Source organism: Harpegnathos saltator, unplaced genomic scaffold, assembly GCF_003227715.2.
Source record: "Harpegnathos saltator strain DR-91 unplaced genomic scaffold, Hsal_v8.6 scaffold240, whole genome shotgun sequence".
Lineage (NCBI taxonomy): Eukaryota > Metazoa > Arthropoda > Insecta > Hymenoptera > Formicidae > Harpegnathos > Harpegnathos saltator.
The window spans coordinates 412,670-437,670 of NW_020230029.1; the positions used below are offsets into that span (position 1 = coordinate 412,670).

General features: G+C 33.1%; 2 protein-coding genes across 11 annotated transcripts; both read left to right on the forward strand.

The window, feature by feature from the left end:
* The first annotated feature begins 159 nt into the window (after positions 1-159).
* Positions 160-17,419, forward strand: Spn (protein phosphatase 1 regulatory subunit spinophilin). 10 transcript variants are annotated; one of them, XM_011155897.3, is made up of 19 exons: positions 160-890; positions 3,164-3,268; positions 3,354-3,628; positions 3,877-5,678; positions 7,580-8,699; positions 9,119-9,139; positions 9,689-9,910; positions 10,318-10,501; positions 10,778-11,041; positions 11,230-11,585; positions 11,810-12,065; positions 12,561-12,614; positions 13,266-13,571; positions 13,730-14,116; positions 14,319-14,580; positions 14,935-15,141; positions 15,313-15,483; positions 15,945-16,051; positions 16,986-17,418. In XM_011155897.3, the coding sequence occupies exons 3-19, from the start codon at positions 3,366-3,368 to the stop codon at positions 17,235-17,237; spliced, it is 6,234 nt and encodes a 2,077-aa protein (XP_011154199.1). In that variant the 5' UTR covers positions 160-890; positions 3,164-3,268; positions 3,354-3,365; the 3' UTR covers positions 17,238-17,418. The 10 variants fall into 10 exon arrangements, with proteins under 10 accessions (XP_011154199.1, XP_011154200.1, XP_011154197.1 ...); XM_011155898.3 differs by having other exon boundaries at positions 160-698; XM_011155895.3 differs by having other exon boundaries at positions 160-502.
* A 1,838-nt stretch (positions 17,420-19,257) lies between these two features.
* On the forward strand, positions 19,258-24,893 carry LOC105192038 (dynein assembly factor 4, axonemal). Its single transcript, XM_011155906.3, has 8 exons — positions 19,258-22,025; positions 22,192-22,429; positions 22,673-22,871; positions 22,952-23,159; positions 23,217-23,612; positions 23,872-23,972; positions 24,378-24,531; positions 24,606-24,893. Exons 1-8 carry the CDS (start codon positions 21,903-21,905, stop codon positions 24,810-24,812), a joined length of 1,626 nt encoding a protein of 541 aa, XP_011154208.2. The 5' UTR covers positions 19,258-21,902; the 3' UTR covers positions 24,813-24,893.
* The last annotated feature ends 108 nt before the right edge of the window (positions 24,894-25,001 follow it).

Consider the following 25,001-nt stretch of genomic DNA (forward strand, 5'->3'; position numbering starts at 1 on the left):
TCTTTTACAAACTTCGAGACGTACCAGTTATATAGTAAAAAAAAGTGTATCTTCTGGAAATTATTGAAAAATGTTATATTTTTCACATACATAAATATTTACAAGCTTCATTCAAATAAGAGTTATCTTAATGCTTATCTATAAAAATCTACAAAGCCCATTCGAAGTTACTGCTCGATCAATCAAACAATTTCTATCTTAACTAGGTCTGATTGGTTCGCGTCTATTCTCAATTGCGATGTAGCTTGATACAGCCTTAAGGCTTAAAGAGTCCCTAGCTTTCCACCCTGTCAAATTAAAATAAACATAGCAGTCGGCCATCTTGGTTTATTCCACAAGGTTGTCGACATAATCGGGCAGTGGCTGTCGGCAGATCGCGATGTGGGAGGACGGATTGCAAAGCGGTGATCGATAGGCGTGTGGATCGCGGATTGAGATCAGCGTGTCGCCAATTCACTACCGCCGACATGGTGAACGTGATCGTGCATTAACAACAACACAGGTGCGCCTGAACGAACTTGGTCATCGCGTCGCGGTCATCACACCGTGAGAACGCGACGCGAATCGTAAACCGCCGAAGCCGCGTCGAACGTCACCGAGCACGGTCGAACGGAGCCGAACGTGTCCGAGCGCGGCGAAAGTCTGCAGCTCGCCCGACCGAGGGATGCTCGCGCGCACATGGTGACATCGTCTTCCGGGTCAGTCCGAAAGTAATTTTGATGTGAAAGGAAGTGCGCCGCGGTAGACGAGCTCGTAATTTTCAGACGACACCGATTAGCTTGGCTTTCTCAAGAAAGCCGGTGGGATCGTTAAAACAGCGTTTCCGTGGGTAGTTCATGGGGTGTAATGGCGATTGGGAAGGTGTTTTGTTTAATGATGCTGTAGGATTGGTAAATTTGCCGAATATATTTGATTCTGTTAATTTGGGTTTTATCATGTTTTTTTGCTAACTTGACGAGATAAAAGTTAAAATTGTGTAGCATAATTGGTAAATGTTAAACACAACGTTGGATAATACTTGAGAAAAGTTGCTTAGTTTAGTGAAATTCTGATTTAGGTGGTCACTATTTAGGTAGTTTGAAGATTGTATTCTATTTATATTATTATATATAATACATATTTTGTTATATTGTTGCGGATATTTCCATTAAGACCGCAGTAAAATTGAATAATACTTTTCCAAATATTAAGTTAAATGTTTATTGGTGCTTAGGAAGGTATTTATGATTTTATAGAATTGAAAAAATTGACTGATAAAGATTACATCTGATCGATTACATTAATTTACATTTTATGATATTGTCACAAGCTGTAATCTTTATTTAGTAGGTGTTGTTAAAAGATGTTTAATATAATTTATAAATATATAGTTTATTGATTCTAAGCAACTGGTAAATTATTCTGTTTAACGAAGTTATAAATTTGATAAATATTAAAATATTTTATTGATTTTGTTCATTTTTATAATTATATTCATATTAGAATATTTTATTTAAATTAATAGTAGTACTATATAACTTATAAATATTAAATTTGTAACAATATCGAGTTTGCATATAATAGAACATATAATTAAGTTATTGCTTTTCATTGTTGTTAAAGAAAGAATAAATTGAATTTCTGAAATTAAGTTATTTTTAGAGATATATAGAAAACTTTATACCTTTAGACAGATATTTCTAGCCATATCATCTTGAATATTTCTTTAGATGCCTTCAAAGATACCTAGCATATCTAGATAACTAGACTGTGTGAATGAACCTTGTAGCAAATATTATTTGATTCAGCATAAACACAAGTTAATGTCGACTATCACATAAGCAATCATTACCACTATTGCAGAAGTGGCATAAAATTGCATCTCTTTTCATATCTCTCTACCATAGAAACAGCACTCAAGTATTGATTGAAGCAACATGGTGTGCTATGGGAGGAGGGTTGAAGCCCAGACAAGGGAGACCCACCTATTACATTATATCTCATGCCTGTCATTCAACTTTGCTCCCATTCAATATTTTCCAAAAATATAAACAATAATATTTACACTATGCACATGAAAATATGGGAAAATAAAAATTTTAATAGAATAAAAAAATAATATGAAACATTAAAATAAATATACTATAAATCTTTTAGTTTTTTTGGTTTATAAATTATTAACTTTATAATGTTTTATAAATATAATATTTTATTTACATGTGTATTTTTTGTTTTTATTCTTTTTTATTTATATTTATCTCATATCTTGTCATGTGTTTGTGTATATACATCTCTCTAAATTAAAACACTCAAGTTTTATAAATTTATTGTCTTAAAAATACAATTATATATTGCATATGATCAATGATTTTTATCATTATTTTTTATAATTTAATTACTTAATTTAATATTGCTTTCTATAATTTTTGAATTAGTATTTCTATAAATCTTAACATTACTTTGTATATTTTATTCCCATTTTGGTTTTTTAAATAATTTAGTAAATAAAGAATTGGGAAAGAATTTTACAGCATTATTTCTTTAAGCAGGAAAATATTCAAATTCTGTAAAGGTCAGGAAATCCAATTGACTGTGCTAATGTGGGATAGCTATAGATGGGATAGTGGTGGAAAATGTATGTTCTTAGTATAGTGCAAAAGAAATAGGAAAATTCTAAAAAAATAATTAGACAAGATTATTAATTGAAATTTTACTTTTTAAACACGTAATTCATGTGTTAATTTTGTATTGAATGATATAAATTACTTTATTTGCTTTAGAAACTGAATTATATTTTTAAACTTGAAAAGATGTGACTAAACATATAAGAATTTGTTACTATTAAAAATACTTAGATTTTCTTTATCCAGTTTCTAGGTTGGTGTTGCATCTTTTGCAACGTTTCATGAACATTCCAGTTGACTTCTTCAGAGAGAGGAATAACCTGATTTATTTTCTTTTTTATTTTTTTCTTAGTCATGAAAGACATGACACCAATTTGGAAGTTAGATAAAGCTAGATAAAGCTTTTTTTCCATGCTTCCTGTGGAAGCCTAAAATATCAAAATATTCTATCTATGTATTTAGATATTCTAATTTCCTTTGTCTTTGACTTCTATTATTTAAGTATAGTATGCTAATATTTAGTATGTGGATTATTTGATATTTTATCCTTTTTTTTACAGATTGCTGCAATGAAATATGTTAAATGTATACAAATGACAATGGGCTGAAATATCTGAATGATCAGCATCTACATATAACTGTTACATACTTTTTTTCAATCACAGGTAAAACATTATAAAATAAGATTAGATGCATTATAAATTATAAAATAGTTGAAAATATATTAAATGTTTTGTTTTTTTGCATAAGCTTGTGCTAGACATGGCAACGGTAGAAGAGAAAAAACGAGTAGGTGGTTCCAAGGTGTCAGCCATTGCGAACATTTTCCAATCCAAGCCGCAGTTAGATAATCTGGGCCATAGGACAAATAATATCCTATCAGATAGTTTCAAGGAACCAGCTGTTCCATTGAAGGAATCTCCTACGCAGGTGACGGTAGTCAGAACTGAAAGTCATGTGGCACGCTTCAACAATGCGCGCGCTCTCTTTGAGAAGCTTGGTGAAGAAAATAAATCGAACAGACCGTAAGAATTTAATTTTATAATTTATATCATATTTTTGAATTTTTTATAATTTATAAATAATTGTTACTTTAATTAAGATTTTACCAATTACATTGTTTTATAATATCACTTTTTTTGCTATTGATCAATCATTATGTTACCTAAAACTTTGCCAATTATACATTTGTTTAAAAAAATACCAGTTTATTGTCCGATGTTCTAGATTTATTTAAAAATTATACTCATAAGTCGAATTTTTTAATCCACAGCGTGGAACGAGTCACGAAACCGAACAATTTGCACGGTCTTCGATCTCGCTCCAGCTCAGCAAACTCAGGTTCTGGCTGCACCTCTCCAGCGAGATCACCGCGTCCGCGCTCGCCGTCTCCACCGGGCAGTCGCGAACACTTAAGCACGTGGAGCGCCAGCGTGCCAGCTTTAAACACAGAACGGCACTTCGAAAATGGTCATTGCAACATGCCGGATCAGCGGCGCGCTGCGGTCACTGGATTAATAAGCGGTAAGATCGAACGAACATTGGGCAAGGAAAATGATCGTCCCGAGCGACCTGAGAAACCGGAGCGTCGACCGAATTCGAAGGAGCTGATTGAGAAGCAGCGCAACTGGACCAGCCACTTCTCTAAAACTAGACCGAGCCGTTACAACTCCGACCCGAATCGCTCGCTAGTGCAGACATCTCTCAACTCACAGAATGCAACTCATAATGCGACCCAACAGCAACAATCGTCTGTCGACACTGTGCACCAGAGCTCGAGTGCGACAAGTGCGGCCAATGATATCGTTAGTCCGGCTAGATCGGCGAGTTTTTGTTCTGCACGATCGCCTCCACCGCCGTTGCCACCTGTTAGAAATTCATCGGCGGTCGGTAGGAGAGAACGACCGGCTAGTATCGCTGCGCTCAGTCCATCAGACCTACCGGAGAGTCCAGAATATGCAACGATAGAGAAATTCGACGACATCTCGCCGACGATTCCGGAATATGCTGTCGTACAAAAAACGAAGAAGTTGCAAGAGGGTCCAAAAGAAAGCCAAAATGATAGTGGTTCCGAGAAGATTCAGGATGCCGCTATGCCAGAGTACGCTGTGGTACAAAAAAACAACTCGAAGTCCGTCTCCAGATCGGCTGACGGTCAGAAAGAAGTTTCCAAGACCGTGCAGAATTTCAAAACCTCGCTAGCTACGGAAGTAGCTCCAGCGTGCAAACCTATAGTTTCGAGGTCGTCGGAGAGCTCGAAAGATGTATCGAAGGTATCTACTGCACAGAACTCAAAAAGTTCAACGACTGCAGAAATAGCTCCAACATGCAAGAATACATTTCCGAAATCAGCAGACGTTTCTAAAGATATTTTAAAAGGCTCCGCAACTGTGGAGGAAACGGCAAGTTTGAAGACTATAATTTCCAGGCCAATGGAAAGCCCAAAAGAGACTGTAGACTACTCGATGGAAATTTCGAGAAGTCCAATAGCCACGGAGATGGTCGCAGAGACAAAAATTGCGATCACGAAAGAATACAATGACCTGCCGGAGCAAACGAAAACATCGTTAATGCTCCACTACGAGCTTTCTAGTCCGATTCGAAGTAGCACTTCGATGGACAGTGCCCAGTTAACAAGGAGGGAGAGCGACCTATTGGAAGCACCGGAGTACCTGAATTGCCCTCCGAGTCCTATTCACTCACCAGCGAAAACATCCGAGTGGCGGAACGAGTGGCTGGCGAAAAACGACGAGATCTTGAAAAGAACCGTGGACATAAGGGATCTAAAGGCTTCTTCGAGGGAAGCGTTGGAAGCGGAAATGATACGCGGCGAGGTGATGACGAGGCCAGATCCTAGACCCGACTGGGCCAGGCCTAGCGCAAACGCAAAGAGGAAAGAAACGACAAGCGACGACAAGAAGACCGAGGTGATACGTTCACCGGAATCCGAACTAGGCTTGCCCTCCTCTGTAGGCACCGACAGTGCTTCGTCTAGCATGAGTTCGCCCAGTTCACCCTCCAAAGATAGCAAGGAAGAGAAAGCGGAGAAGGAGATGTCGGAAAAGCATCAAACAGGTGAGTTCCTAAAGCTCTGTACAAAAGTTGTTTACATTGTTTTCCCAGTCAGATGCTGATTTTTTAATAGAATTTCTGATTTGAATTTTTCGAAAAGAGAATCATAAAATTTTCTCCATAAAACAAGTAAATCAACATAAAACAACTAAATTTGAGAACAATTATTTCAATCAGTAAAAGTTCAAGACTATTTTGTTTTAGATAATTTTGCTTCTAATATCATTTTCGAAATCTAAGAGTAAAAAGGAACGTTTATTAATAACTAACTTCAGTTAGAAATAAATTTGTGCATTTTTGCGAACTATTAGCAGTGCCAGGTGACTTCCGCTGCCGTAGACTGGCAGTGTGCCAAAGTGCCAAAAAGTAAAAGTAAAAGTACTAAGACGCGATCTCCCTTCTCTTCCCTTTTCTCCTTCTCACGCTGTTCCTCCTACCAGTGTGCCACAATATTATTTATAGAAATCACTGTGTGGCTTGTTCAGCAGCCAAAACGATCGTGCCTCGCCACGTTTACTTTGCAAAAGTGTTTCTGAAACTTTTAACGAATTTTTGGAATTTGGAAATTATCAATGTTGTGCTCTGAACACATTTCTAATCGTTATAGTGACTTTCCTGATAATAAAATAAAGATAACAGAAACTAGAAAGTTTGTAAACACTATTATAGATAAAATCTAATACAAGTAAACAAGTTTTTCGATGAATTAACGGTTTCTTGAGAAAGGAATGTATAGTTTTACAACAGTTTTTTTAGTTTAAATATATTCTTTCATATTTTAAGTTAACAAATTAATAAAAACTAAAAAAATTAAATTAAAAATTTAAATAAAACAAAAATAATTTATTAAAGGAATTAAATAAAAAGATTAAATAAAACAATTTATTATTAATTAATAATTTATTGTGCAATTGTGTAAAAAATTGAATGTGTATTTACAACTAAGCGACAAAAAGTAACAAATTAAATAATTTAATAGTATTAAATCTTTTAGTTAAAAAATTTAGTAGTATTAAATCTAATTACTTCAATTAATGGTTATATTTTGTAAGCACTTCGTTTGTGATAGAATATAAGAGCAAAAACTATAATAGTGTTTATATATATATATATATATATATATATATGTATGTATGTGTGTGTGTGTGTGTGTGTGTGTGTGTGTGTGTGTGTGTGTGTGTGTGTGTGTGTGTATGTATGTATGTATGTGCATATATATATATATATAAAGAATCCATTTCATACATATATATATATATATATATGTGTGTGTGTGTGTATATGTATATGAAATGGATTCTTTTTTTATTTTATACGAAATTCTTATATTTTGCCGGAGCTCCGTCTATTCCAGAAAGACTTAAAATTATGTGTCTACGATTACTTTGCATTGATTGTGGAGGTATTGCTGAGATGCATTCAATAAATATCTTTCAAGTGTTTAAATTAAGAAAATTAAATGTTGAGAAAAAATAATATAAGTTAATTTTATTTAAGATTTTTTGAAACATACTATTTCTATTATCTATTCAGAGAAACACGATATTTTTATTTGTATTACAATAAATACGGACTTTAGAAAATGTTGCATCACTTTTTGCACTTTTAATTATCAAAAAACAAAATTTTTTATTTTTTTACTAAATCTATTGTAACATATATGTATATACTATACGCTCCATTATTAATATTATAATATTAATATAAAAGTTTTATTCATTAATAAAATGAGATATGTGCGAATAATATTTTATTCATTAAAATTATTGATAGATTTATAATCATTTTGTCGAAATCTTTTTAATATTTTAATCACTTTCTGTTATTAGATTCATTGATTAAAAAGATTAATTTCAATCTTTTCGATATTTTTATTATATTTTTATTATATTTTCCAAACTCAGGTCGTAACAGCTATGACTTGGAAACGGAGGATCAAGAAAAACCAGCGACGTATCAGAGCTGCACCTCAGAAATGGATAGTCTCTCGGAGAAGGATCAATTCAAATTCAATGAAACGGATACAACCACAGTCATTCGACGTTCTCACGTGCGCCTTGATCTTCAGGCTGCGGGTCTGGGCCCACGTCCACCTTCTGTCATTAGTTCCGATCAGGAATATCCTCCACTGGAACATAAGGATATCCCAGTACCTTCACCGTACGCGAAAAAAGTACAAAGTGAAGACGCTGTTTCACCAAGTAACGCCGAGTGCAAAACTCCAACGAAAGTACCGAGCACGGAGCAAGCAAAACATCATAGCAGCAACGCTGTGGAAACAATAAAAATCAATTCCGTACCTGTTACGGAAGCAATATCAGAGGCAAAAGTGAAACCTATCGGCGACGGAATATGCCAGAAGACAATGTCTAACGCGAAGAACGATCAAATCAAAATAAGCGTTAGAGAAAAAATCGCGAAAAATAGAGAAGAAGTATCTGACAAGCGTTCTAGCTTTGTCGAAGCGGAAAACAAAATTGATAATGTGGAAAAGATGACTCACGGCAGTACGAACCGTGGTCAAGAAACGAATGATTTAGGATTTACTGCGAAAGAAAGCAAAGACGAGGAGAAATACTCGACGGAAGTGTCCAAGTCCGAAATCAATAGCAATAGGAAAGAATGCATCGCAGTGGTGAACAGTGTTCTGTTGAGCAAGAAGGAAAGCGTTGAGCAGCCGCAGACTACATGGGAGCAGGAAAAGCAGAAAGCCGAGCTGGCAAAACTTAGGCTGTCGGAGAATTACATTCAGCCATCATCCCCGTTGCCAACGTCTAATATACTTTCACAAAGGCAATCCTGCAGAAAATCTAATGAGTACTTCGCGTCAGAGAGTAGTTTGATCGAGGACAGCGACTCGAGCGACACGAAGACCGTTGTCAATTCGACGGAATATGCGGCAACAGAAGCACAAAATAATTCCGCTGCGTTGGAAACTCCTTCGAAGGCTAACGCCAATCATATTACTCCTGTGACACCTGATACTATGACTCCGGATGAGGCTGAGAATTTGTTGAGTTCTCGGTGAGTATCCCGGTAGGATACAGAAATTTGTTATGTGTTAGCTTTTGAATATCGCACATCTGAAATTGTGTAGGAAAAGGCGAAGAAAATTTTTCACGAGGGAATACAGTCTTGAGACAATTAATCTCCTTCATATTGATATTTATACGAGTAAGAAGTGTCTTTAGAATAGTGCTGGAATTTTTTAAACTGCTTCTAGGATGTATAGACTGAAATTTTTGCACTTTTGAAATTGATTGCATTTTTAAGCGTGTCGATATCTAATGGCACGATATATTTCTTTCGCTGCAGCTTCGCAGCATGTGATATCTGTAGCTCTTATTTTAAAAGCTTAATATTAATAACTTTTGTTTCTTTTCAATTCTAATACGTTTGTGTTTATCGGTATGTGAATCTGCTGATTTCCTTGGTCCATATAGTATCCTGGAGAAGAAGATCAGGTGAATACATTTGCAATTGCAATTGCACAAGTGGATAACAGAAACAGATATGTCATTTCACAATTATTACATAGCATCATATTGACATATTAACATATAGACTTTGTTACTTAACTAGTAAATAATTTATTGCACGAATATTAAATGATACTAAAAGTAAGAGATTTAATATTGAGTTTGCAAAGTCTTATTTAACGAAAAATTATTTTATATTTTATATAATTGAATATTTTCCTATATATAACTGATAATTGAGTTTCACACACATAAATTTCGAACAGTAATTTTAATTTAACATTAATTTAATATAATTTAATTTAATTTAACGTTAATTTCATTTTAACATTCAAACTTTACGAGTGTCGAGTGTGAAAATATTTCATAAGTCGGATGTCGATAAAATATTTAACGTAGAGATATATTCTACACATGAAAAACTGATTAGATCGACATAACTGCTTCTGCCATTTAATAATAAAATTGATTCATTATCAACGATCACGTAATTCGATTCGCAATACCAAGTGAATGACTTCAAACATAAATTAGACAAGGTTCGGCGCTGCTATCGGATGAGGAAGCGCAAGAGATAGCAAGGCTGTTGTCTCCTACCGGTGCAGATGATGCAGTAGGTGATGGGGTTTCTAATGACAAGGATAAGGAAGGACAGGACAGGGATAGAGACGACCAGGACAACACACCCGACTGGCTGTCCGATGTCCTGTCTGCTCCTGATTCCAGTCTTATCAATAGCGCCACTCACGATTATAGGTGAACGAGTTTATTTTCAATGTCTTTTTGTTGCTTGTTCCTTTTTTGCACCATGCTGTTTCATTCTTATTCTCCCTTCGTTAACGATCTTAAGCATATTTCTCATATAATAGCTATACAATTAATAGCTATACAATTAATTATGGATTGATAAGATAGTATATAAGAATCGAAGAATCCATGCTATTAATTTTAACCGTATTTTTAATATAATATATATTTATATAATATACATTTTCTTACATAAATATATAATTCTTGAATCTTTGTTGATTTTTTAAACAATTAGAATTCTTAAGATTCTTGAATTTTTAGGATGTATGTTGGGATTATAGCTAGGACCTTTGAACTCAAGCGATTAAATTCTATCATTTATCATATCTATCATGATTAAATTTTTATTTCAGTCTAACTCATAGATCCCGTAGTGACCTGACAATAGATTCGTTGACGGAGAGTCAAGTGGGATCAGTGACAGGAAGTGAGAGTGGACTGCTAGGTTCTGTAAGCAGCTTGAACGACACTCACGAAACTAACGATGACACTGAAACTGAGCATCAAGACGATTACATTCCGACTCCAGGAAAAATTGTAATATATAATGCAGTAAAATTTTTTGCTGGTTAAGTTATTGATTGAGTTAAAAGTATAGATAAAGAACATTATTGTAACAGTATTGTTAGAGAACAAATTTAAATTTATCTTTTAGAGAAGAAACATTACAATTTTATAACTTTGCTTAATATTAGTCTTCCTTGAATGTAGAAATTGTCGTCTTACCAGTATTACATCTTATGAACAAAGAAATCGAAGCAGGTTACCGATGTTAAATTATTAATATTGTACTTTAAATGCACAATTATATAGGTTCTTGTGGAGAATGGCGTACATTATTTCGAAGATGGCCATTTTTGGATGGAAGTTGCTGGTATTCCGGAATCGGACGATGATGACGAGGATTATCCGTGCAGCGTATCTGTCAAGAAAACGTCTAAGGTATCTTTCGATACGGGTCCTATGCGCGTTTACTCCACACATTCCGTTAACGAATATGATCGCCGCAACGAAGACGTAGATCCGGTGGCGGCAAGCGCTGAGTATGAATTGGAAAAGCGCGTCGAGAAGATGGAGGTAATTTTGAGTAATACTCCGATTTTTCTTTTGGCTTTCATTTAATTTTAGACACGTAAAAATTATAATTTAAGGATAAATCTGATTTTTTAAATTAGAATTTGTTAAACTCAATATTGCAACAGAGTATGTTCTAACAGTAAAGATACTGTGTTGTAATATTAAAGAAAAAATATTTTGTAACTTAGGTATTCCCAGTGGAGTTAATGAAAGGGCCGGAGGGATTGGGCCTTAGCATAATCGGGATGGGCGTAGGTGCAGACGCAGGCTTAGAGAAGCTAGGTATCTTCGTGAAGACTATCACTGAAAAAGGTGCAGCTGCGCGTGAAGGTCGTATTCAGGTGAATGACCAAATTGTCGAGGTAGATGGCAAGAGCTTAGTCGGTGTAACACAAGCGTACGCCGCTAGCGTGTTGAGAAATACTTCCGGACTAGTACGATTTGTCATCGGTAGAGAAAAGGATCCCAAGAATTCGGAAGTGGCGATGCTAATCAAGCAAAGTCTTCAAGCGGATAGGGAACGGGAACAGGCAAATGCTGCTAAGTGAGTAATCAATTTGTACGAGTTAATAAGAAAAAGATCTGCGTTCCCAATGATGGTATATCCTTGCTCGCAAATCTTCTGTGACGATACTTTTTGGCCACTCCAATGAGTGCCTGAGGCATCTTGGAGTACTGAGGGAATTACGATTTTTTAAGCATATATAACATAACAAATTTCTACAGTTTATTCACATGTTTAAGAAGTCTTTATGTATCTACAACTAGGAAATTGAACTTCTCTGATGCTTCCCCCGACGGTCAACGAGGAAGCGAGGATATTTCTATTGGTAGCGGGATGAGCGGAATTCCTGGTTCACCGGTGCTGTCGTCCTGTTCGGAAGGAGAACCGCCTCACAGTCCAATCGAAAATTATCTATCGCCTTCTAGTCGCAGTCGATCTCCGATACTCAGCTCGTCTCTGCCTCCGCACACTACCACCACACAAAATGATGTTGACAGTCTGAGATTACTCCTGCAGGAGGTATTTTATTCACTTTTGTATCTCTATTATGTGGTATATTAGTGGAAACATGAATTTGATCTGCAAATATTGCTTATAACACTTTTTTAATTCACTATATGTTTTGTCTATTTGATTGTATTTTGAATACAATCAAATTGTATTTTGAATTGTGCCATGACTTGAATTATGCCATGTTTGTTCAAAAATAATACATAGTTTTTTTTTATGTATATGTAAATCAGAAATCCAGTATATGCAGTGCACGTAAACGTACTTGCGAGTGTTGTGTGTGTGTGTGCGTGCGTGCGTGCGTGCGTGCGTGCGTGCGTGCGTGCGTGCGTGCGTGCGTGCGTGCGTGCGTGCGTGCGTGCGTGCGTGCGTGCGTGCACTTATGTATACATGTATATACGTATATATGTTATATGTTTGTATGTTTACTACATCACACAGTGTACATTTGTAGCTATTATTTTTGTTTTGCTTATGCGCTATGTGTGTATTGGTTACTTGCAGAGTCAATATAAACTTGCAATAGCGGACGAGGAAGTTGAAAATCTCAAAGCAAAGGTAATATTACAACAATCATTTAAATATTCTTCAACCAAATTCTTACATAATAAAGATGCATAGTTGTTTCAGCAATTAATTGCTTTAATTAATTGACATTTTAATTCGAATTAACGCCAAGTGAGAAATTAATATAAAGTGTAAAATACATTTTTGAAGAATTTGTGGGATTTTACTTAATTTTGCCTAATTTTGCTTATCTTTTTTTTTTTGCTCTTGTATGCTTATTATATGATGTTTGCAGACGTTTTTCACATGGTATCCTTTTTTCTGTATACAACATATATATTTATAATTTAAACTGTATATGTATATATCGATATGTATGTATGCATACATATATGTGCGTGCGAATACATGCATGCATATATATTTATATTTATCATCGTAGGTCAAATGACATAGAATTAGAATTAGTATAGTATAGAATAAAATTTCACTCATTATTTGATATTGGAAGATTATTTCTTATTTTTCATTTGTATCTATTTCGATCAAAGAATCTCAATTTATATAAAATCTTAATATTTTTACATTCCTAGTTTATATACAATTTTATAATGACAAGTTTATAATTCGGATAAATATAATTTCGTAATTCTAACTTATTTTATATAATTTTGTAATTTTTTTACTTTACGTTTCTAACAGCTAGTGGAGTTGGAAAACAGCGGTGCAGGCAGTGAAGAGTATGCAGCAAAATTACGAGAATCAGGATTACGTCTTCACGAGTCGGAGAGAGCCTTGGGTACTGCGCGCCAAGATTTGTCGACGACAAGGGAAATGTTGTCTCAGGCAACAGCACAAAATGCAGCTCTACAGCAGAAATATGCCAGAGCAAGAAGGGCTGCCAGAGAATTGCGAACGGATATCGCAGCCAGAGATGAGTTCTATCAACAATTGTTGCAAGAAAAGGATACGGAATATAATGCATTGGTGAAAAGTCTGAAAGACAGAGTATGTAAACCAAATTCAAGATTTAAATAATTAGATTTTTGCACAATACAATTGTTTATTTAGACATAAATTAATTTTATTTCTGATGTCAAGATAAAAAGTAGGAATTATTCTTTGAAGTTTTATAATAATAATCATGGAATGGAAAACTATTTCAGGTAATCACATTGGAAGTGGAGCTGACTGAAACTCAGAGGCGGTTTGGTTTGCCAGTACGATTGCCCTATGATAATACCACTGCCAGAATAGTGACGCCACAACTTTCTCGCAGACAACTACCACCGCCACCCTCGTCGACTAGTTGTCAGCTTTCAGACACAGAGACTTCTGATCTCAGCAGCCCGGACGATGGTGATAAAACCGCAACAGTGGAGAGAAAGCTGCCTTTACCGTTGCCAGTGAAAGAAGAATTGGATCGTGCAGTGCCGGCACATCGTTTACTGGATAATTCTGCTGGCAAGAGCAAGGCAGAACTTGCTAGTAGGGGTGGCTTGGCTAATCGTCAGCTACCTAAGCGATCTGGAGGTCTCAGCAATAGTAGTTCGGTACGTTATATTTCTTAATCTATTATTTATAAATTACGATTATATAAATTAATAATAAAAATATAAAAAAATCGAAGATAAAAATGAGTAAATGACTAAATACAAGTGGTAGATTATTCAATATTCTAAGATTTTTAATTTATAATGGTGTTACACACACATGTGTGCATATGTTAATAATTAATGAATTTGATAATTTCAGGATTATGGATTAGACGAGTCGGGTGACAACACAGACGACGATTCCTCTTCGAAACTTACTTCGCAGGATAATAGCAGCAGATCGCCAAACGATTTGACGTCCAAGCAGTCGAACTTGAGTTCCTATTCTAGTACTTCATCTATCAGCTCGCTAAAGGGAAAGCACATAGATCCCATACATTCTACAGCGATTCGACAGCACAGCACCATCAGCTCGCAAGTCAGAGCAATGACTGAGCAGAGCTGGCCTCAATCACAAAAGAGTATGTTATCATGTTTGTTTATCGTTTGTTTAACGTATTGACTGCTATCATCGATCATAAAATTTAGGATGAAAAATTAATAAAAAGTATTTTATAAAAAATATTACGTTCGTCTTGGTCTTGATAAATAAAGTAACTATAAAAAGTTAAGAAATATCAAGGAATAAAAATAACATTGGACGAACAGCTTTGTTTTTTCTTTTAAATCACACATTTATTTTTTTGGACATTATTTATGTGTCAACAATGTATATAGAAGCAAATATATTAAATAAGGTATGACATAGTAAGATAATTAAATATAATAAATAATATTTAGTATATAATAAAAAATCAATATTCTCTTCTATATAGCTTTAACCGGGCCCCCCGCATCATTGGCAGAACAGCTAAAGCAAGTTTTGGCCGAAAGAGAAAAGCGGCTTGGCGGGAATGACTCTTCGAGAGAAAGCTCCGGTGATTTCAGTGATCTCAACAATCCTCATAATAATGATCCAACTATAGTCACACATCATCTTGTAGAGGAGATACGACAAGCTGTTAACGAGGCTAATCAAAGAGGTAGATAAAAATATATTATTATTCTCTCTCTCTCTCTCTCTCTTTCTCATGCATAAATTTAAAAATCAAATAAACATTAAGAAATTGTGAAAACTAAATAAAATTTTGAATTTTAATTAAATACCAATATTATTTCATCGATTGAAGTAATTTGGAATCAATCCAGTGTAGCTAAACTTGTGCTTTCAGTGAAGAAAGTGTCGATTCCTCCGTCAAATTTAATTGGAAGTGGGGGAGCTCCTTGGCACCACCCAGGAAGTTCTCCTTCGAGTTTATCCTCTGGCGGCTCCGTGAGTCCTCCTGCCGTTGATCCTAGTCCTTCGAAAGCTGGCAGCATTGCAGGTACTTCAAACCTTCTGTGTATATTAATGTAATCCTAGCACTAACTTTTCGATCGCTCAATCAGGCATTGAAACTAAAGAGTTCAAATTAAGTTTCTAAAATTAAAATGAGAAAGATTTGAAATTAAATTCTTGTTAATCTCTTCTTTAACTCTCGCCTGCATAATCAATAACGCTTTATTTAAATATAATTTTGCTGTGTTGGCTTAGCAATTTTTATCTTATATTTTTAAATAAACGATTTTTCTGACTCGAAGCAAGTAATATTTTTTTAGTAAGAATTTATCTTTATTTAATGCATTTAATAATAAAATATAATAAAACAGCTGTCAATAAAATGAAAAAATGCGAATATATTGCAGAATTTGAGTAGTGATTAATTGTTTATAGAGTGTCTAGAGTGACTAGCATAATAAGATCTTGCCACACGCACTTTCCATCATGCATGCATTATCAATGTAGATTCGAGTGCAGTTTGGTTGCCCGCTCAACTGAGCGACTTTGGTTTAGGTGACAAGAAATCCCACTTTTGGCAGAACGCGCCGGTCACGGATTGGTCCAAAGAACAAGTAAGTATACAATTGATTTCTCAAAAAAAAAAATAATGACGCAATAAGATAATTTATTTTTATAAACAATAAATATAAATTTAAAGAATAAATTATATATATATATATACACAGGGTGTTCCGTAAGTCGAGGTCAATCGCTCGAGAGATGAATGGGGAACCACAAACAAGAAAGAAAGTTGATACAAACATAGGTCCAAAAATGCGTTGTTTTCGAGTTATCGCCATTTTTATGTTAAAATTTGAAATTACTTTGCTTTCGAATTTTTTTGGTTTTGGAATTTCGATGGTTTTTATGAGTTTCAAAACACAACTAAAGTCAAATAAAAGTTGCGGGCTGCTTTAGCACTACCCAGGATGCACCGCGTGGAGGTACAGCCCGCTTAGCATCCCTTGGATTTGAAAACAGAGAAAATCCGGAAGTGCTACAAAGAGTTCGGGACTCCTTAGAAAGAAGGCTTAGAACCTTTTATTTGACTTTAGTTGTGTTTTGAAACTCATAAAAATTATCGAAATTTCAAAACCAAAAAAATTCGAAAGCAAAGCAATTTCAAATTTTAATATAAAAATGGCGATAACTCGAAAACAACGCATTTTTGGACCTATGTTTGTATCAACTTTCTTTTTTGTTTGTGATTCCCCATTCATCTCTCGAGCGATTGACCTCGACTTACGGAACACCCTGTATATATATGTCTTACTAAGATTCTGATAACATAACACATTTTTTTCTCTTTCTTTTTGTCTACAGGTTATTACTATTATGCCTATTTTGATTTAAATTTACAATTATTTATAAGCTATACTATTATGTTTACTTATTTAATGATTTAATGATTTGAATTTGTCTTACATTTATAAAAGTATACATATTTTCATATTGTACAGTCTTATTCTCAATATTGTACTTTTAAAAAGAGAAATGTACATTCAGGTTTGTCAATGGCTGACGGGAATCGGTTTGGAACGCTATTCTCCACAATTTTTAGATAGTGGCATCAACGGAAGCAACTTGTTGCGTTTGGAATCGAGAGAGTTGAAAGCTCTAGGGATCTATGGTGAAGCTAAAGCCCATTTAAAACGCAAGCTGAAAGAGTTGAGAGCTCAGGCTGATCGTGAGCGCAAAGAGCGCAAGGAAATCGAACGAATGCGACGAAAAGCAGAAAAAGCTGCACGGAAAAAATAGCTTGCAAATAAAATGGACTCATATTAACTAGATATTCGATAGAATATTATGAAACCTATGAGCGAAAGGTATATAAGGTGTCTCAAAAGAGGTGAATGAGAAAAATGGGGAACCTATCGAAATTTTTATTAAAAAATAATATTTTTATTGGAAAGAAATTAGGTAACGAATTTCCTGTGGAAAATGATAAATAAATATAAATTGAATTTATATATTTGTGTGTTAAGAACTTGAACTTTCAGACATTTTCATGAAAAATCTTTTATTATTTATTAAGATCAACCTTTGATATGATAAAAAATATGACGAAATCAATTTTTATTTAGAAGATTTTTCGGGAGAGTTTCTCATTTGAAATATTCCTGGAAATATGGAAATGAAAAATTTTTTTTTAATTTCTGCTTGCAGAATTTGAATATAGGAATTATTTCCTTTAGAAAATAATATGTTGAGAGAAATATTTTATTTAGAAACTTTCCTCGGGAAATTTACACATCAATGTAGTTATCTTCTGGAATAGATAATTACAGAATATAATGTCACTAAAATTAAATAATAGAAATAATTCTGTCATTTTTATCTATCAAATACAATGAAATAGCGAGTTTTAGAATTAAGCAATTAAAATTAAGAATTTTTTAAGAATGTGGAATTAGAAATGACGCCGTCCATTTTGTATAGGGTGTCACGTAAAAAACTGCATATATTTTAAAAATCGAGTGCCATATTCATCAAGATAATGAAAGGGTTTTATATATTCATTAATATTTAACCCTTTATATGTCATATTTTTCTTATATATATAATCATATTTTCCCATTTAATATCTCCTAAAAGAATTGATTAAGTCCTCATAATAATTTCGAATAATTTGTTTAATAATAATTGGAGTTGTAATTATATCAAATAATCCATAGATAGTAATATCAGGATAATAGTCAATTATTGATCGTGTATTGTATTAATTTAAGAAAAAAATAATTTACATCCAATTATTATTATATAAATTATTTGACATAATTCATAGTTTGATGATGACTATGACATACCTTTTAATACATAGTGATTAAATTTTGATTATTACTAGAATTTAATTTTAATTAATTTTAATTAAAAGGATTATCTTAAAAATTAATTGTTAACTTCCAATAATCTTTTTAATTTAAATTGGTTTTAATTCAAATAGAAATATTATATATATTTCATTAGATTTTATTTATCTTTGATTTTATAATTTTCTAGTAATCGAGATCGAAATTATCCTAAATAATTCCTGATGGCTGAAATTATCATTATCATTAATTACTATTAATCATTTCAATTGCCTCTTTGAGACACCTATATATTCCAGCGTTTTTTTTTTTTCGAGATCCTTTATTTCTATTCAAATACAATCCGTTTCCTTAACGAGGACCACATGTTGCGCCTCTGCATTTACTTGTTATCGCCATATTTACTAAACTTTCGCTATTAAGTATTTTTTTCCAGTTTTAATACTATTTAAAAGCGAGCGTGTATGCGTGTATGCGTGTGAATATGTGTAAAAACCTGAATAGTTTAGTTAATTATTACCGCGTTCTAGTCGTGCACGTTTAACTTTAAATGCGCTTGCTCGATCTTCGGTTTAATAAACACTTTAATAAATAATCTCTTATGAGAAAAATAAATTGCGAGTCGCGTTCAGCATTAATCGCGTCGTCTAGAACGCGGGAAATATGTAACAAAACATCGTGTCACTTAAAAATACGCTCTTTTATAATACTATACATACATGTTATATATATATATATATACTATACATACATGTTATATATATATATATATATACATACATACATACATATATATATATAAAACCACGTAAACATTGTTCTCGTATTTATTTTTACAATCATGTTTAACGACGCTTTTTTCATGACTAAGAATCGATTTTTCAAGTAATCGTTTAAACATAATTTTCAATTTTATACAAATGCGTCGTCAACGAATTATTAATTAACTATTAATTACTTATTAAAGGGACGCATTCCTGATCAATGTTGGATTTTTAAATCTTTGTAAATCTTCGAGTTAAAGTTTTTATAATTATCTTGAATATAATGTAATTATGAAAAACTTTTAGTTGAGTAATTACTATATATTTTATAGTTATTTTTCAGTGTCATCTTCTCAATATTAATAGCTTTCATAAGGAATGTTTTGTCACGATATTTTGTCATTTCACTGCAAAATACAAACATTTTCTGAAAGAGCAATTGATCAGGGATGTTTTATATACATCACAGACTTTTCTGTAATTACTTTGTAACTAAGAGAGAGAGAGAGAGAGAGAGGGGAGAGAGGGGAAGAAAAAGAGAGAGAGAGAGAGAGAGAGAAGACATGTCTTTCTAATTTATATTTATTTGTTTCAAATTTGCTCAAGGCAATCTATGTCATATTAAGACAAATGTCATCAGCAAATTCATATTATCCTTTGCACGATTATTCACCACAGATTTGTCAAATGCTCGCAAGAGAGGCTTCAAAACGATTTTCTTCGTTGTCGTGCCACTGTGAGTAGAGTCGTTGTAAATTCTAGGGCACTTAGTGTCGAACATTCCACACGAATCGCGAAAGTCTCTGACAAATAGTAGAACAAAATCAAACGGCCGGACTACTAATGTGCGGAGTTCTCCCGAATAATAGTGAGAGGCTGTTTAAAGATGGATGTTGCTCTATTGACGCAGAACCTCACTGGAGGAAAAGAGAAAAAAAGAGGGAGAGAAAGAGAGAGAGAGAGAGAGAGAGAGAGAGAGAGAGAGAGAGAGACGAGACGAGCGTACCATTGTACGCGTACTTATTTATAGTAGCGTTCAAGTTTTTATGCTCCGTCTTGAACATTTCAAAGCGCTTCACCGTGAGTGGTCAGAGAAGAAATGTTGAATTCTGGGCATATTGTGTAAATATACGTATATACTGAGCGACGATTAATAATGATGATTATAATTGGTGAAACGATTAATACGTATGTATGTTATATGGATGCGCGATTATGCAAGAGTGTACGTGAGTGTGCGGAAATGTGCGTCAGATCGCAAAGCGAATAATAGCGACTATTAGTGTCATAATGCTACTCTCTACGAGGCATAATTCTGAATTTTCATGGTCGTAAGTCCTTATTGAAGTCCTCCATTATTTAGCAACTGCGACGCGTACTTGTTGTTTTTGTTGTTATACTCACAACGAACCGCGAAAACGAATGTGTTGTCCGCGTCTCTTTATGAGAATTGTAATACATTAGTTGCTGACAAAATATCAAAGGTACTCAGATCCTCCTGCACTTCGATTATCTGTAGTGAAATTTTGCTTTTACTTTCCTAGATATTTCCTTGATTACATTCACTTAGTATTTATGAATACCTAAGAGTATTGAGAATTTTTTAGAGTTTTGGGGTTTGAGATTCTGGAATGTTTTCAACTAAGTCTAATTAGAAGCTTCCATTTTCCAGATTTATGATTTCTGTAGTGTGCTTTCAAAAAACTGAATATTTTAATCGATCAATCACACATCAGATCAACCTGTTTTATTCTTATCTTCATAGATTTATTGTTTTTTTCAGCTAGATCTAGTTTTTTGTGTTTGATTTTTAAATTGTTTAACTTTTTAGATTATCAAATTCTGGATCCTCGTTTATTTCCATTTTTTTATGTTTTTTAAAGAACAGATTTCGCAAAACCGACTGATTTATCATAAGTTTTGTAGCCCATTTTCGAATTACTTGATCACGTAATTTCGAGGAACGCTTCATACACGATCTAACTAATTACAAAATATACGTGATTAGCAAAATGTCTTAAAATTTATTATATGCAGGTACTTTAATATAATTAGCAACTATAATTATATCATAAAATAACTGTGCAACAACACATACTGAACCGACATTTGTTGATAAATGTTTACTAAATAACGATACAGCTGTCATGTTGCATGATTCTTTTTTGGTAATGATAATGAATTTACAAAGTTTGTAGAAACAAAGGAATGTTCCTTAAAATCTGATGATTTGTAAATACATAGTGTGACTAAATTAATTACTAATAATTAATGTATTTGAATTTGTATTACAAACATTTCGTAAGAGGGCTTTGTAAGAGTGCGTTAATAACGTTTCTTTCTCTTTTAACGTTTTTTTTCTCAAGAAATATTGCCGCACCTTTTTTTGCTTAGATCGTGTATGATTTGAATTGTATATATGTCCCCCATTGATTTAAGATTGTTGCTCATAAATGGAATGATAATTAGAATGACGAAGGAATGATTTGAAGATGATGGTGATGATGATAATGACATTGACGAGGATAATGATGACAATGATAATGAAGATGTTAATGCGAAACGGCAGCTTTTTAATATGTCTACGAAAAATACTGTCAACAAATACTCTTGAACGTTTTAATTAAAAGTAATTCATACAATAGATAAAACTGGAGTTTCGTTATTTTTCGACCTGAATATTTAACGTGTAGCACACATTTGTAATGTTTAGTTATAATAAAATTCATATTTGCTTTGTGTAGTTGCCTAGATACACTTGTTTGATCAATATAGCGTTTATAGAGCGAACAGAAAAGGGAATTGTATATCGAATCACATATATTATCCATCAAAATTTAAAATCAGTCATGCCGGCAATAATTATCAAGGATTACCAATGGCGCCAGACAGAAAAGAAGATAATAATTCACATGTCTCTAAAAAGACGACCCAAAAATGTGAATTTATTCGTTATCGACAATTATGTAAAGGTACTGTTAATTCTATTTTTAAAACAAATTGTCTACCTCAGATAATTCGAAAATTGTTCTTTGTTTTCTTTTTGTATACTATAAAAACAATTTTTGTATATTATAAAAACAATTTCAAATGAAAAATTTTTATTTGCTGAGCTAACATGACTAATTTTTATTGCAGATTAGTTCCCCTCCCTTTATCTTGGAGTTATTTTTATGGGAAAATGTGCTCGAACAAGAGAGTGAATGCGTTTTTACGGATAACGGAGCAATTTTTTCTTTACAAAAAGCAAACATAGCTCGTGTTTGGCCGTGTCTCGAACTGGAAAATCTCAGCAAAGAAGAAAAACGTGATTTTAGAAGTAAAATTTTAGAAAAAGCACAAAACATTGCAGAGAGTCGTGCAAAATCTAAAAGCGGTAAGCTCCTTGTAATAAAAATATAATTTGTCAAAATTTTAACGCATAAAGAAATAATTAAATTAACATATGAAAATATGTTCTTATTTTCATAAAATTAATTCTCAAATTTTTCAAGAAATATAAATGTTTATTCAAATTGTAATCTTCTAAAAAGAGAAAAGGAGAAAGAAGTAATCTTTTTTTGTTTAATTGCTATTCAGTTAATTAATAACAATATATTTTTGCGCTTTTGACGTACAGAGAAACGTCAATATCTCCAAAAAGAAGCAGTTAAAGCGCAGATTAATTTGGATACTCGAACGTTAAATAAAATAGAATTCTTAAAAAATTCTCATCGGAAAGCTGCGATGCAGGAATTTGAAGACTGGCGATGTAATGCAGAAATACCAATTCTGCAGAATATTCCTGGCAAAGTGCAAAAGAATAGAAAAAAATATAGGTATATTAATATTTTATATGAATGTTAAAAATATGTCAGAATTTAATTTAATTAATTAATTTAATTTTAATTTTCCTAAGTCCACCACTTCGGTGGTTTAAAGATGATTTCGATACTGTGCGATTTGTAGAAGTAAATGAAAAAGAAGAAACGAAAGAAGAAATAAATATGGTAGAGAAACAGCGAGGCGAACCTATTATTATAGAAGAATTGAAAGAAAAACTAATTATTGAAGAAGGTACGAGCAAAGAATCAATTGCTAAAGAATGTCTAAAAAGAAATTCACTTGTTGAAGGATTATCTATTGAAGAAAATCAAATAAGAAAATCAACCAATAAAACAAAGATGAAAAAAGAAATAATTTCGAGTGAAAATTTAAAAAAAGAAACAGATAACATACAAATGAAAAAATCAACAACTTTAAGCGAAAATTTTAATTTTGACGAGAGTTCTAACGATTGTAAAATAACGACTTTCAAATCTTCGCCAACAATGCCTTTAGTCAAGGAAATGGACAAAAAGTCTTTGCAAAAATTCTACGTAAGAACGAAAAAACAAAGACCAGGTCATGATTTAATCGACAAGATATTGCAAAGTCAATATTTCAACACGAACCACATATTTCACGAACCATCCAAGGCAACTCCACTTCCTAGAAAAAGTGGAATCATTAACGTAACTTTTTCTGAAAGAGCTTTTCCTACTCCGGCCAGAGAGAGTTCTCACATTGAAGAACAAGAGGTATGTTAACATATTTGCAGCTATTATAAATAATAGCATCTGCAACTATTACAATATGATAGAGGTACATATCTAAAAAAAGAGAGCAATAACGAAAAGTATTAAAGTTTTCTCGACAGATAAATAAAAGTTAATTTCTTTGTAATAAAAGTTTTAATGAGAATTTTACACAAAGTTTTTATTAAATATAATCTTTCCTCCTTTGCCATTAAATATATAGATATATAGAAATATATGTGTTTTGTATATAATTTTTTAGTGGCTTGCTAAGCAAGCAGAAGCTAGAAGAAAGACTGGATTTGTTATAGAAGATCTCCGTCCTGAAGAACAAGATCCTCAGTGGTTGAAAGATAAGGGAGAGTATGTTGAGAATAATTTACTTCGTTATATATTATCTAATTCAACATTTGCTGCAATGTTATGAAAATGTCTAACATTTCTTGATGCAGATTCTAAATTATCAGTGTTTATGTCTTATGTTAGCTTGATGACTAATATTAACAACAAATATTACTTCTCTAATTTGACTTCTAGATTATAATTTCCATTTTTTTTTATATTATTCGACAATTTTTATCATTGATAAAAATTTATCAAATATATATTGTGATCTCACTGAAAAGGGCCCAAAACGATAAGACCTAAACGTACATAATTTATTGTCGTCAAATTATTGTATTAATTTACGCTTGTACGACAGCGCTGGCTCTCATTTACATATTATTATTGTATTATTTAATATAACTAATTTTTGGTATATTGCAGTGATTTTTTCAAAGTGGGAAATTACTTAGCTGCTATTAACGCGTACACGTATGGAATTAAGATCAGTAATAAAATGACTGCACTCTACGTGAATAGATCCGCTGCACATTATGCTCTTGGAAATTATTATAGATGTATCGATGACTGTTCCACGGTGAAATGAAAATTTTTTTAATTCATGTTCAACAAATAGGAATAAGTATGGTTAAAAAGAAAATCTATTAACAGGTATTGGAATTGATGGAACCAAAATGCGAGCGTAACAGAATATCGCGAGCAAAATGTCACGCTCGTCGGGGTGCAGCTCTTTGCAAATTATCTGCACCGCAACATGGAATCCCCGAACTGGAAACTGCCTTAAAATTAGACCCAAATAATGAAAGTATTAAATACGATCTTCGTGCTGCTAGACAATATTTTAACATAAAAGAATGATAAAGGCTAGATTTTGATATTTCAAGACTTTCTCAGTAGAAATCATTAATTTATTTATTTATATTATCGATATATAAGACAATGAACACAAAGTAGTTAAAAAATACTTACAAATAGTTAATGTGTAAAAATATGCAAAGCATTTGTAAACTTTATATCATGATTTCTTTACTATTTTCCAGTGATTCG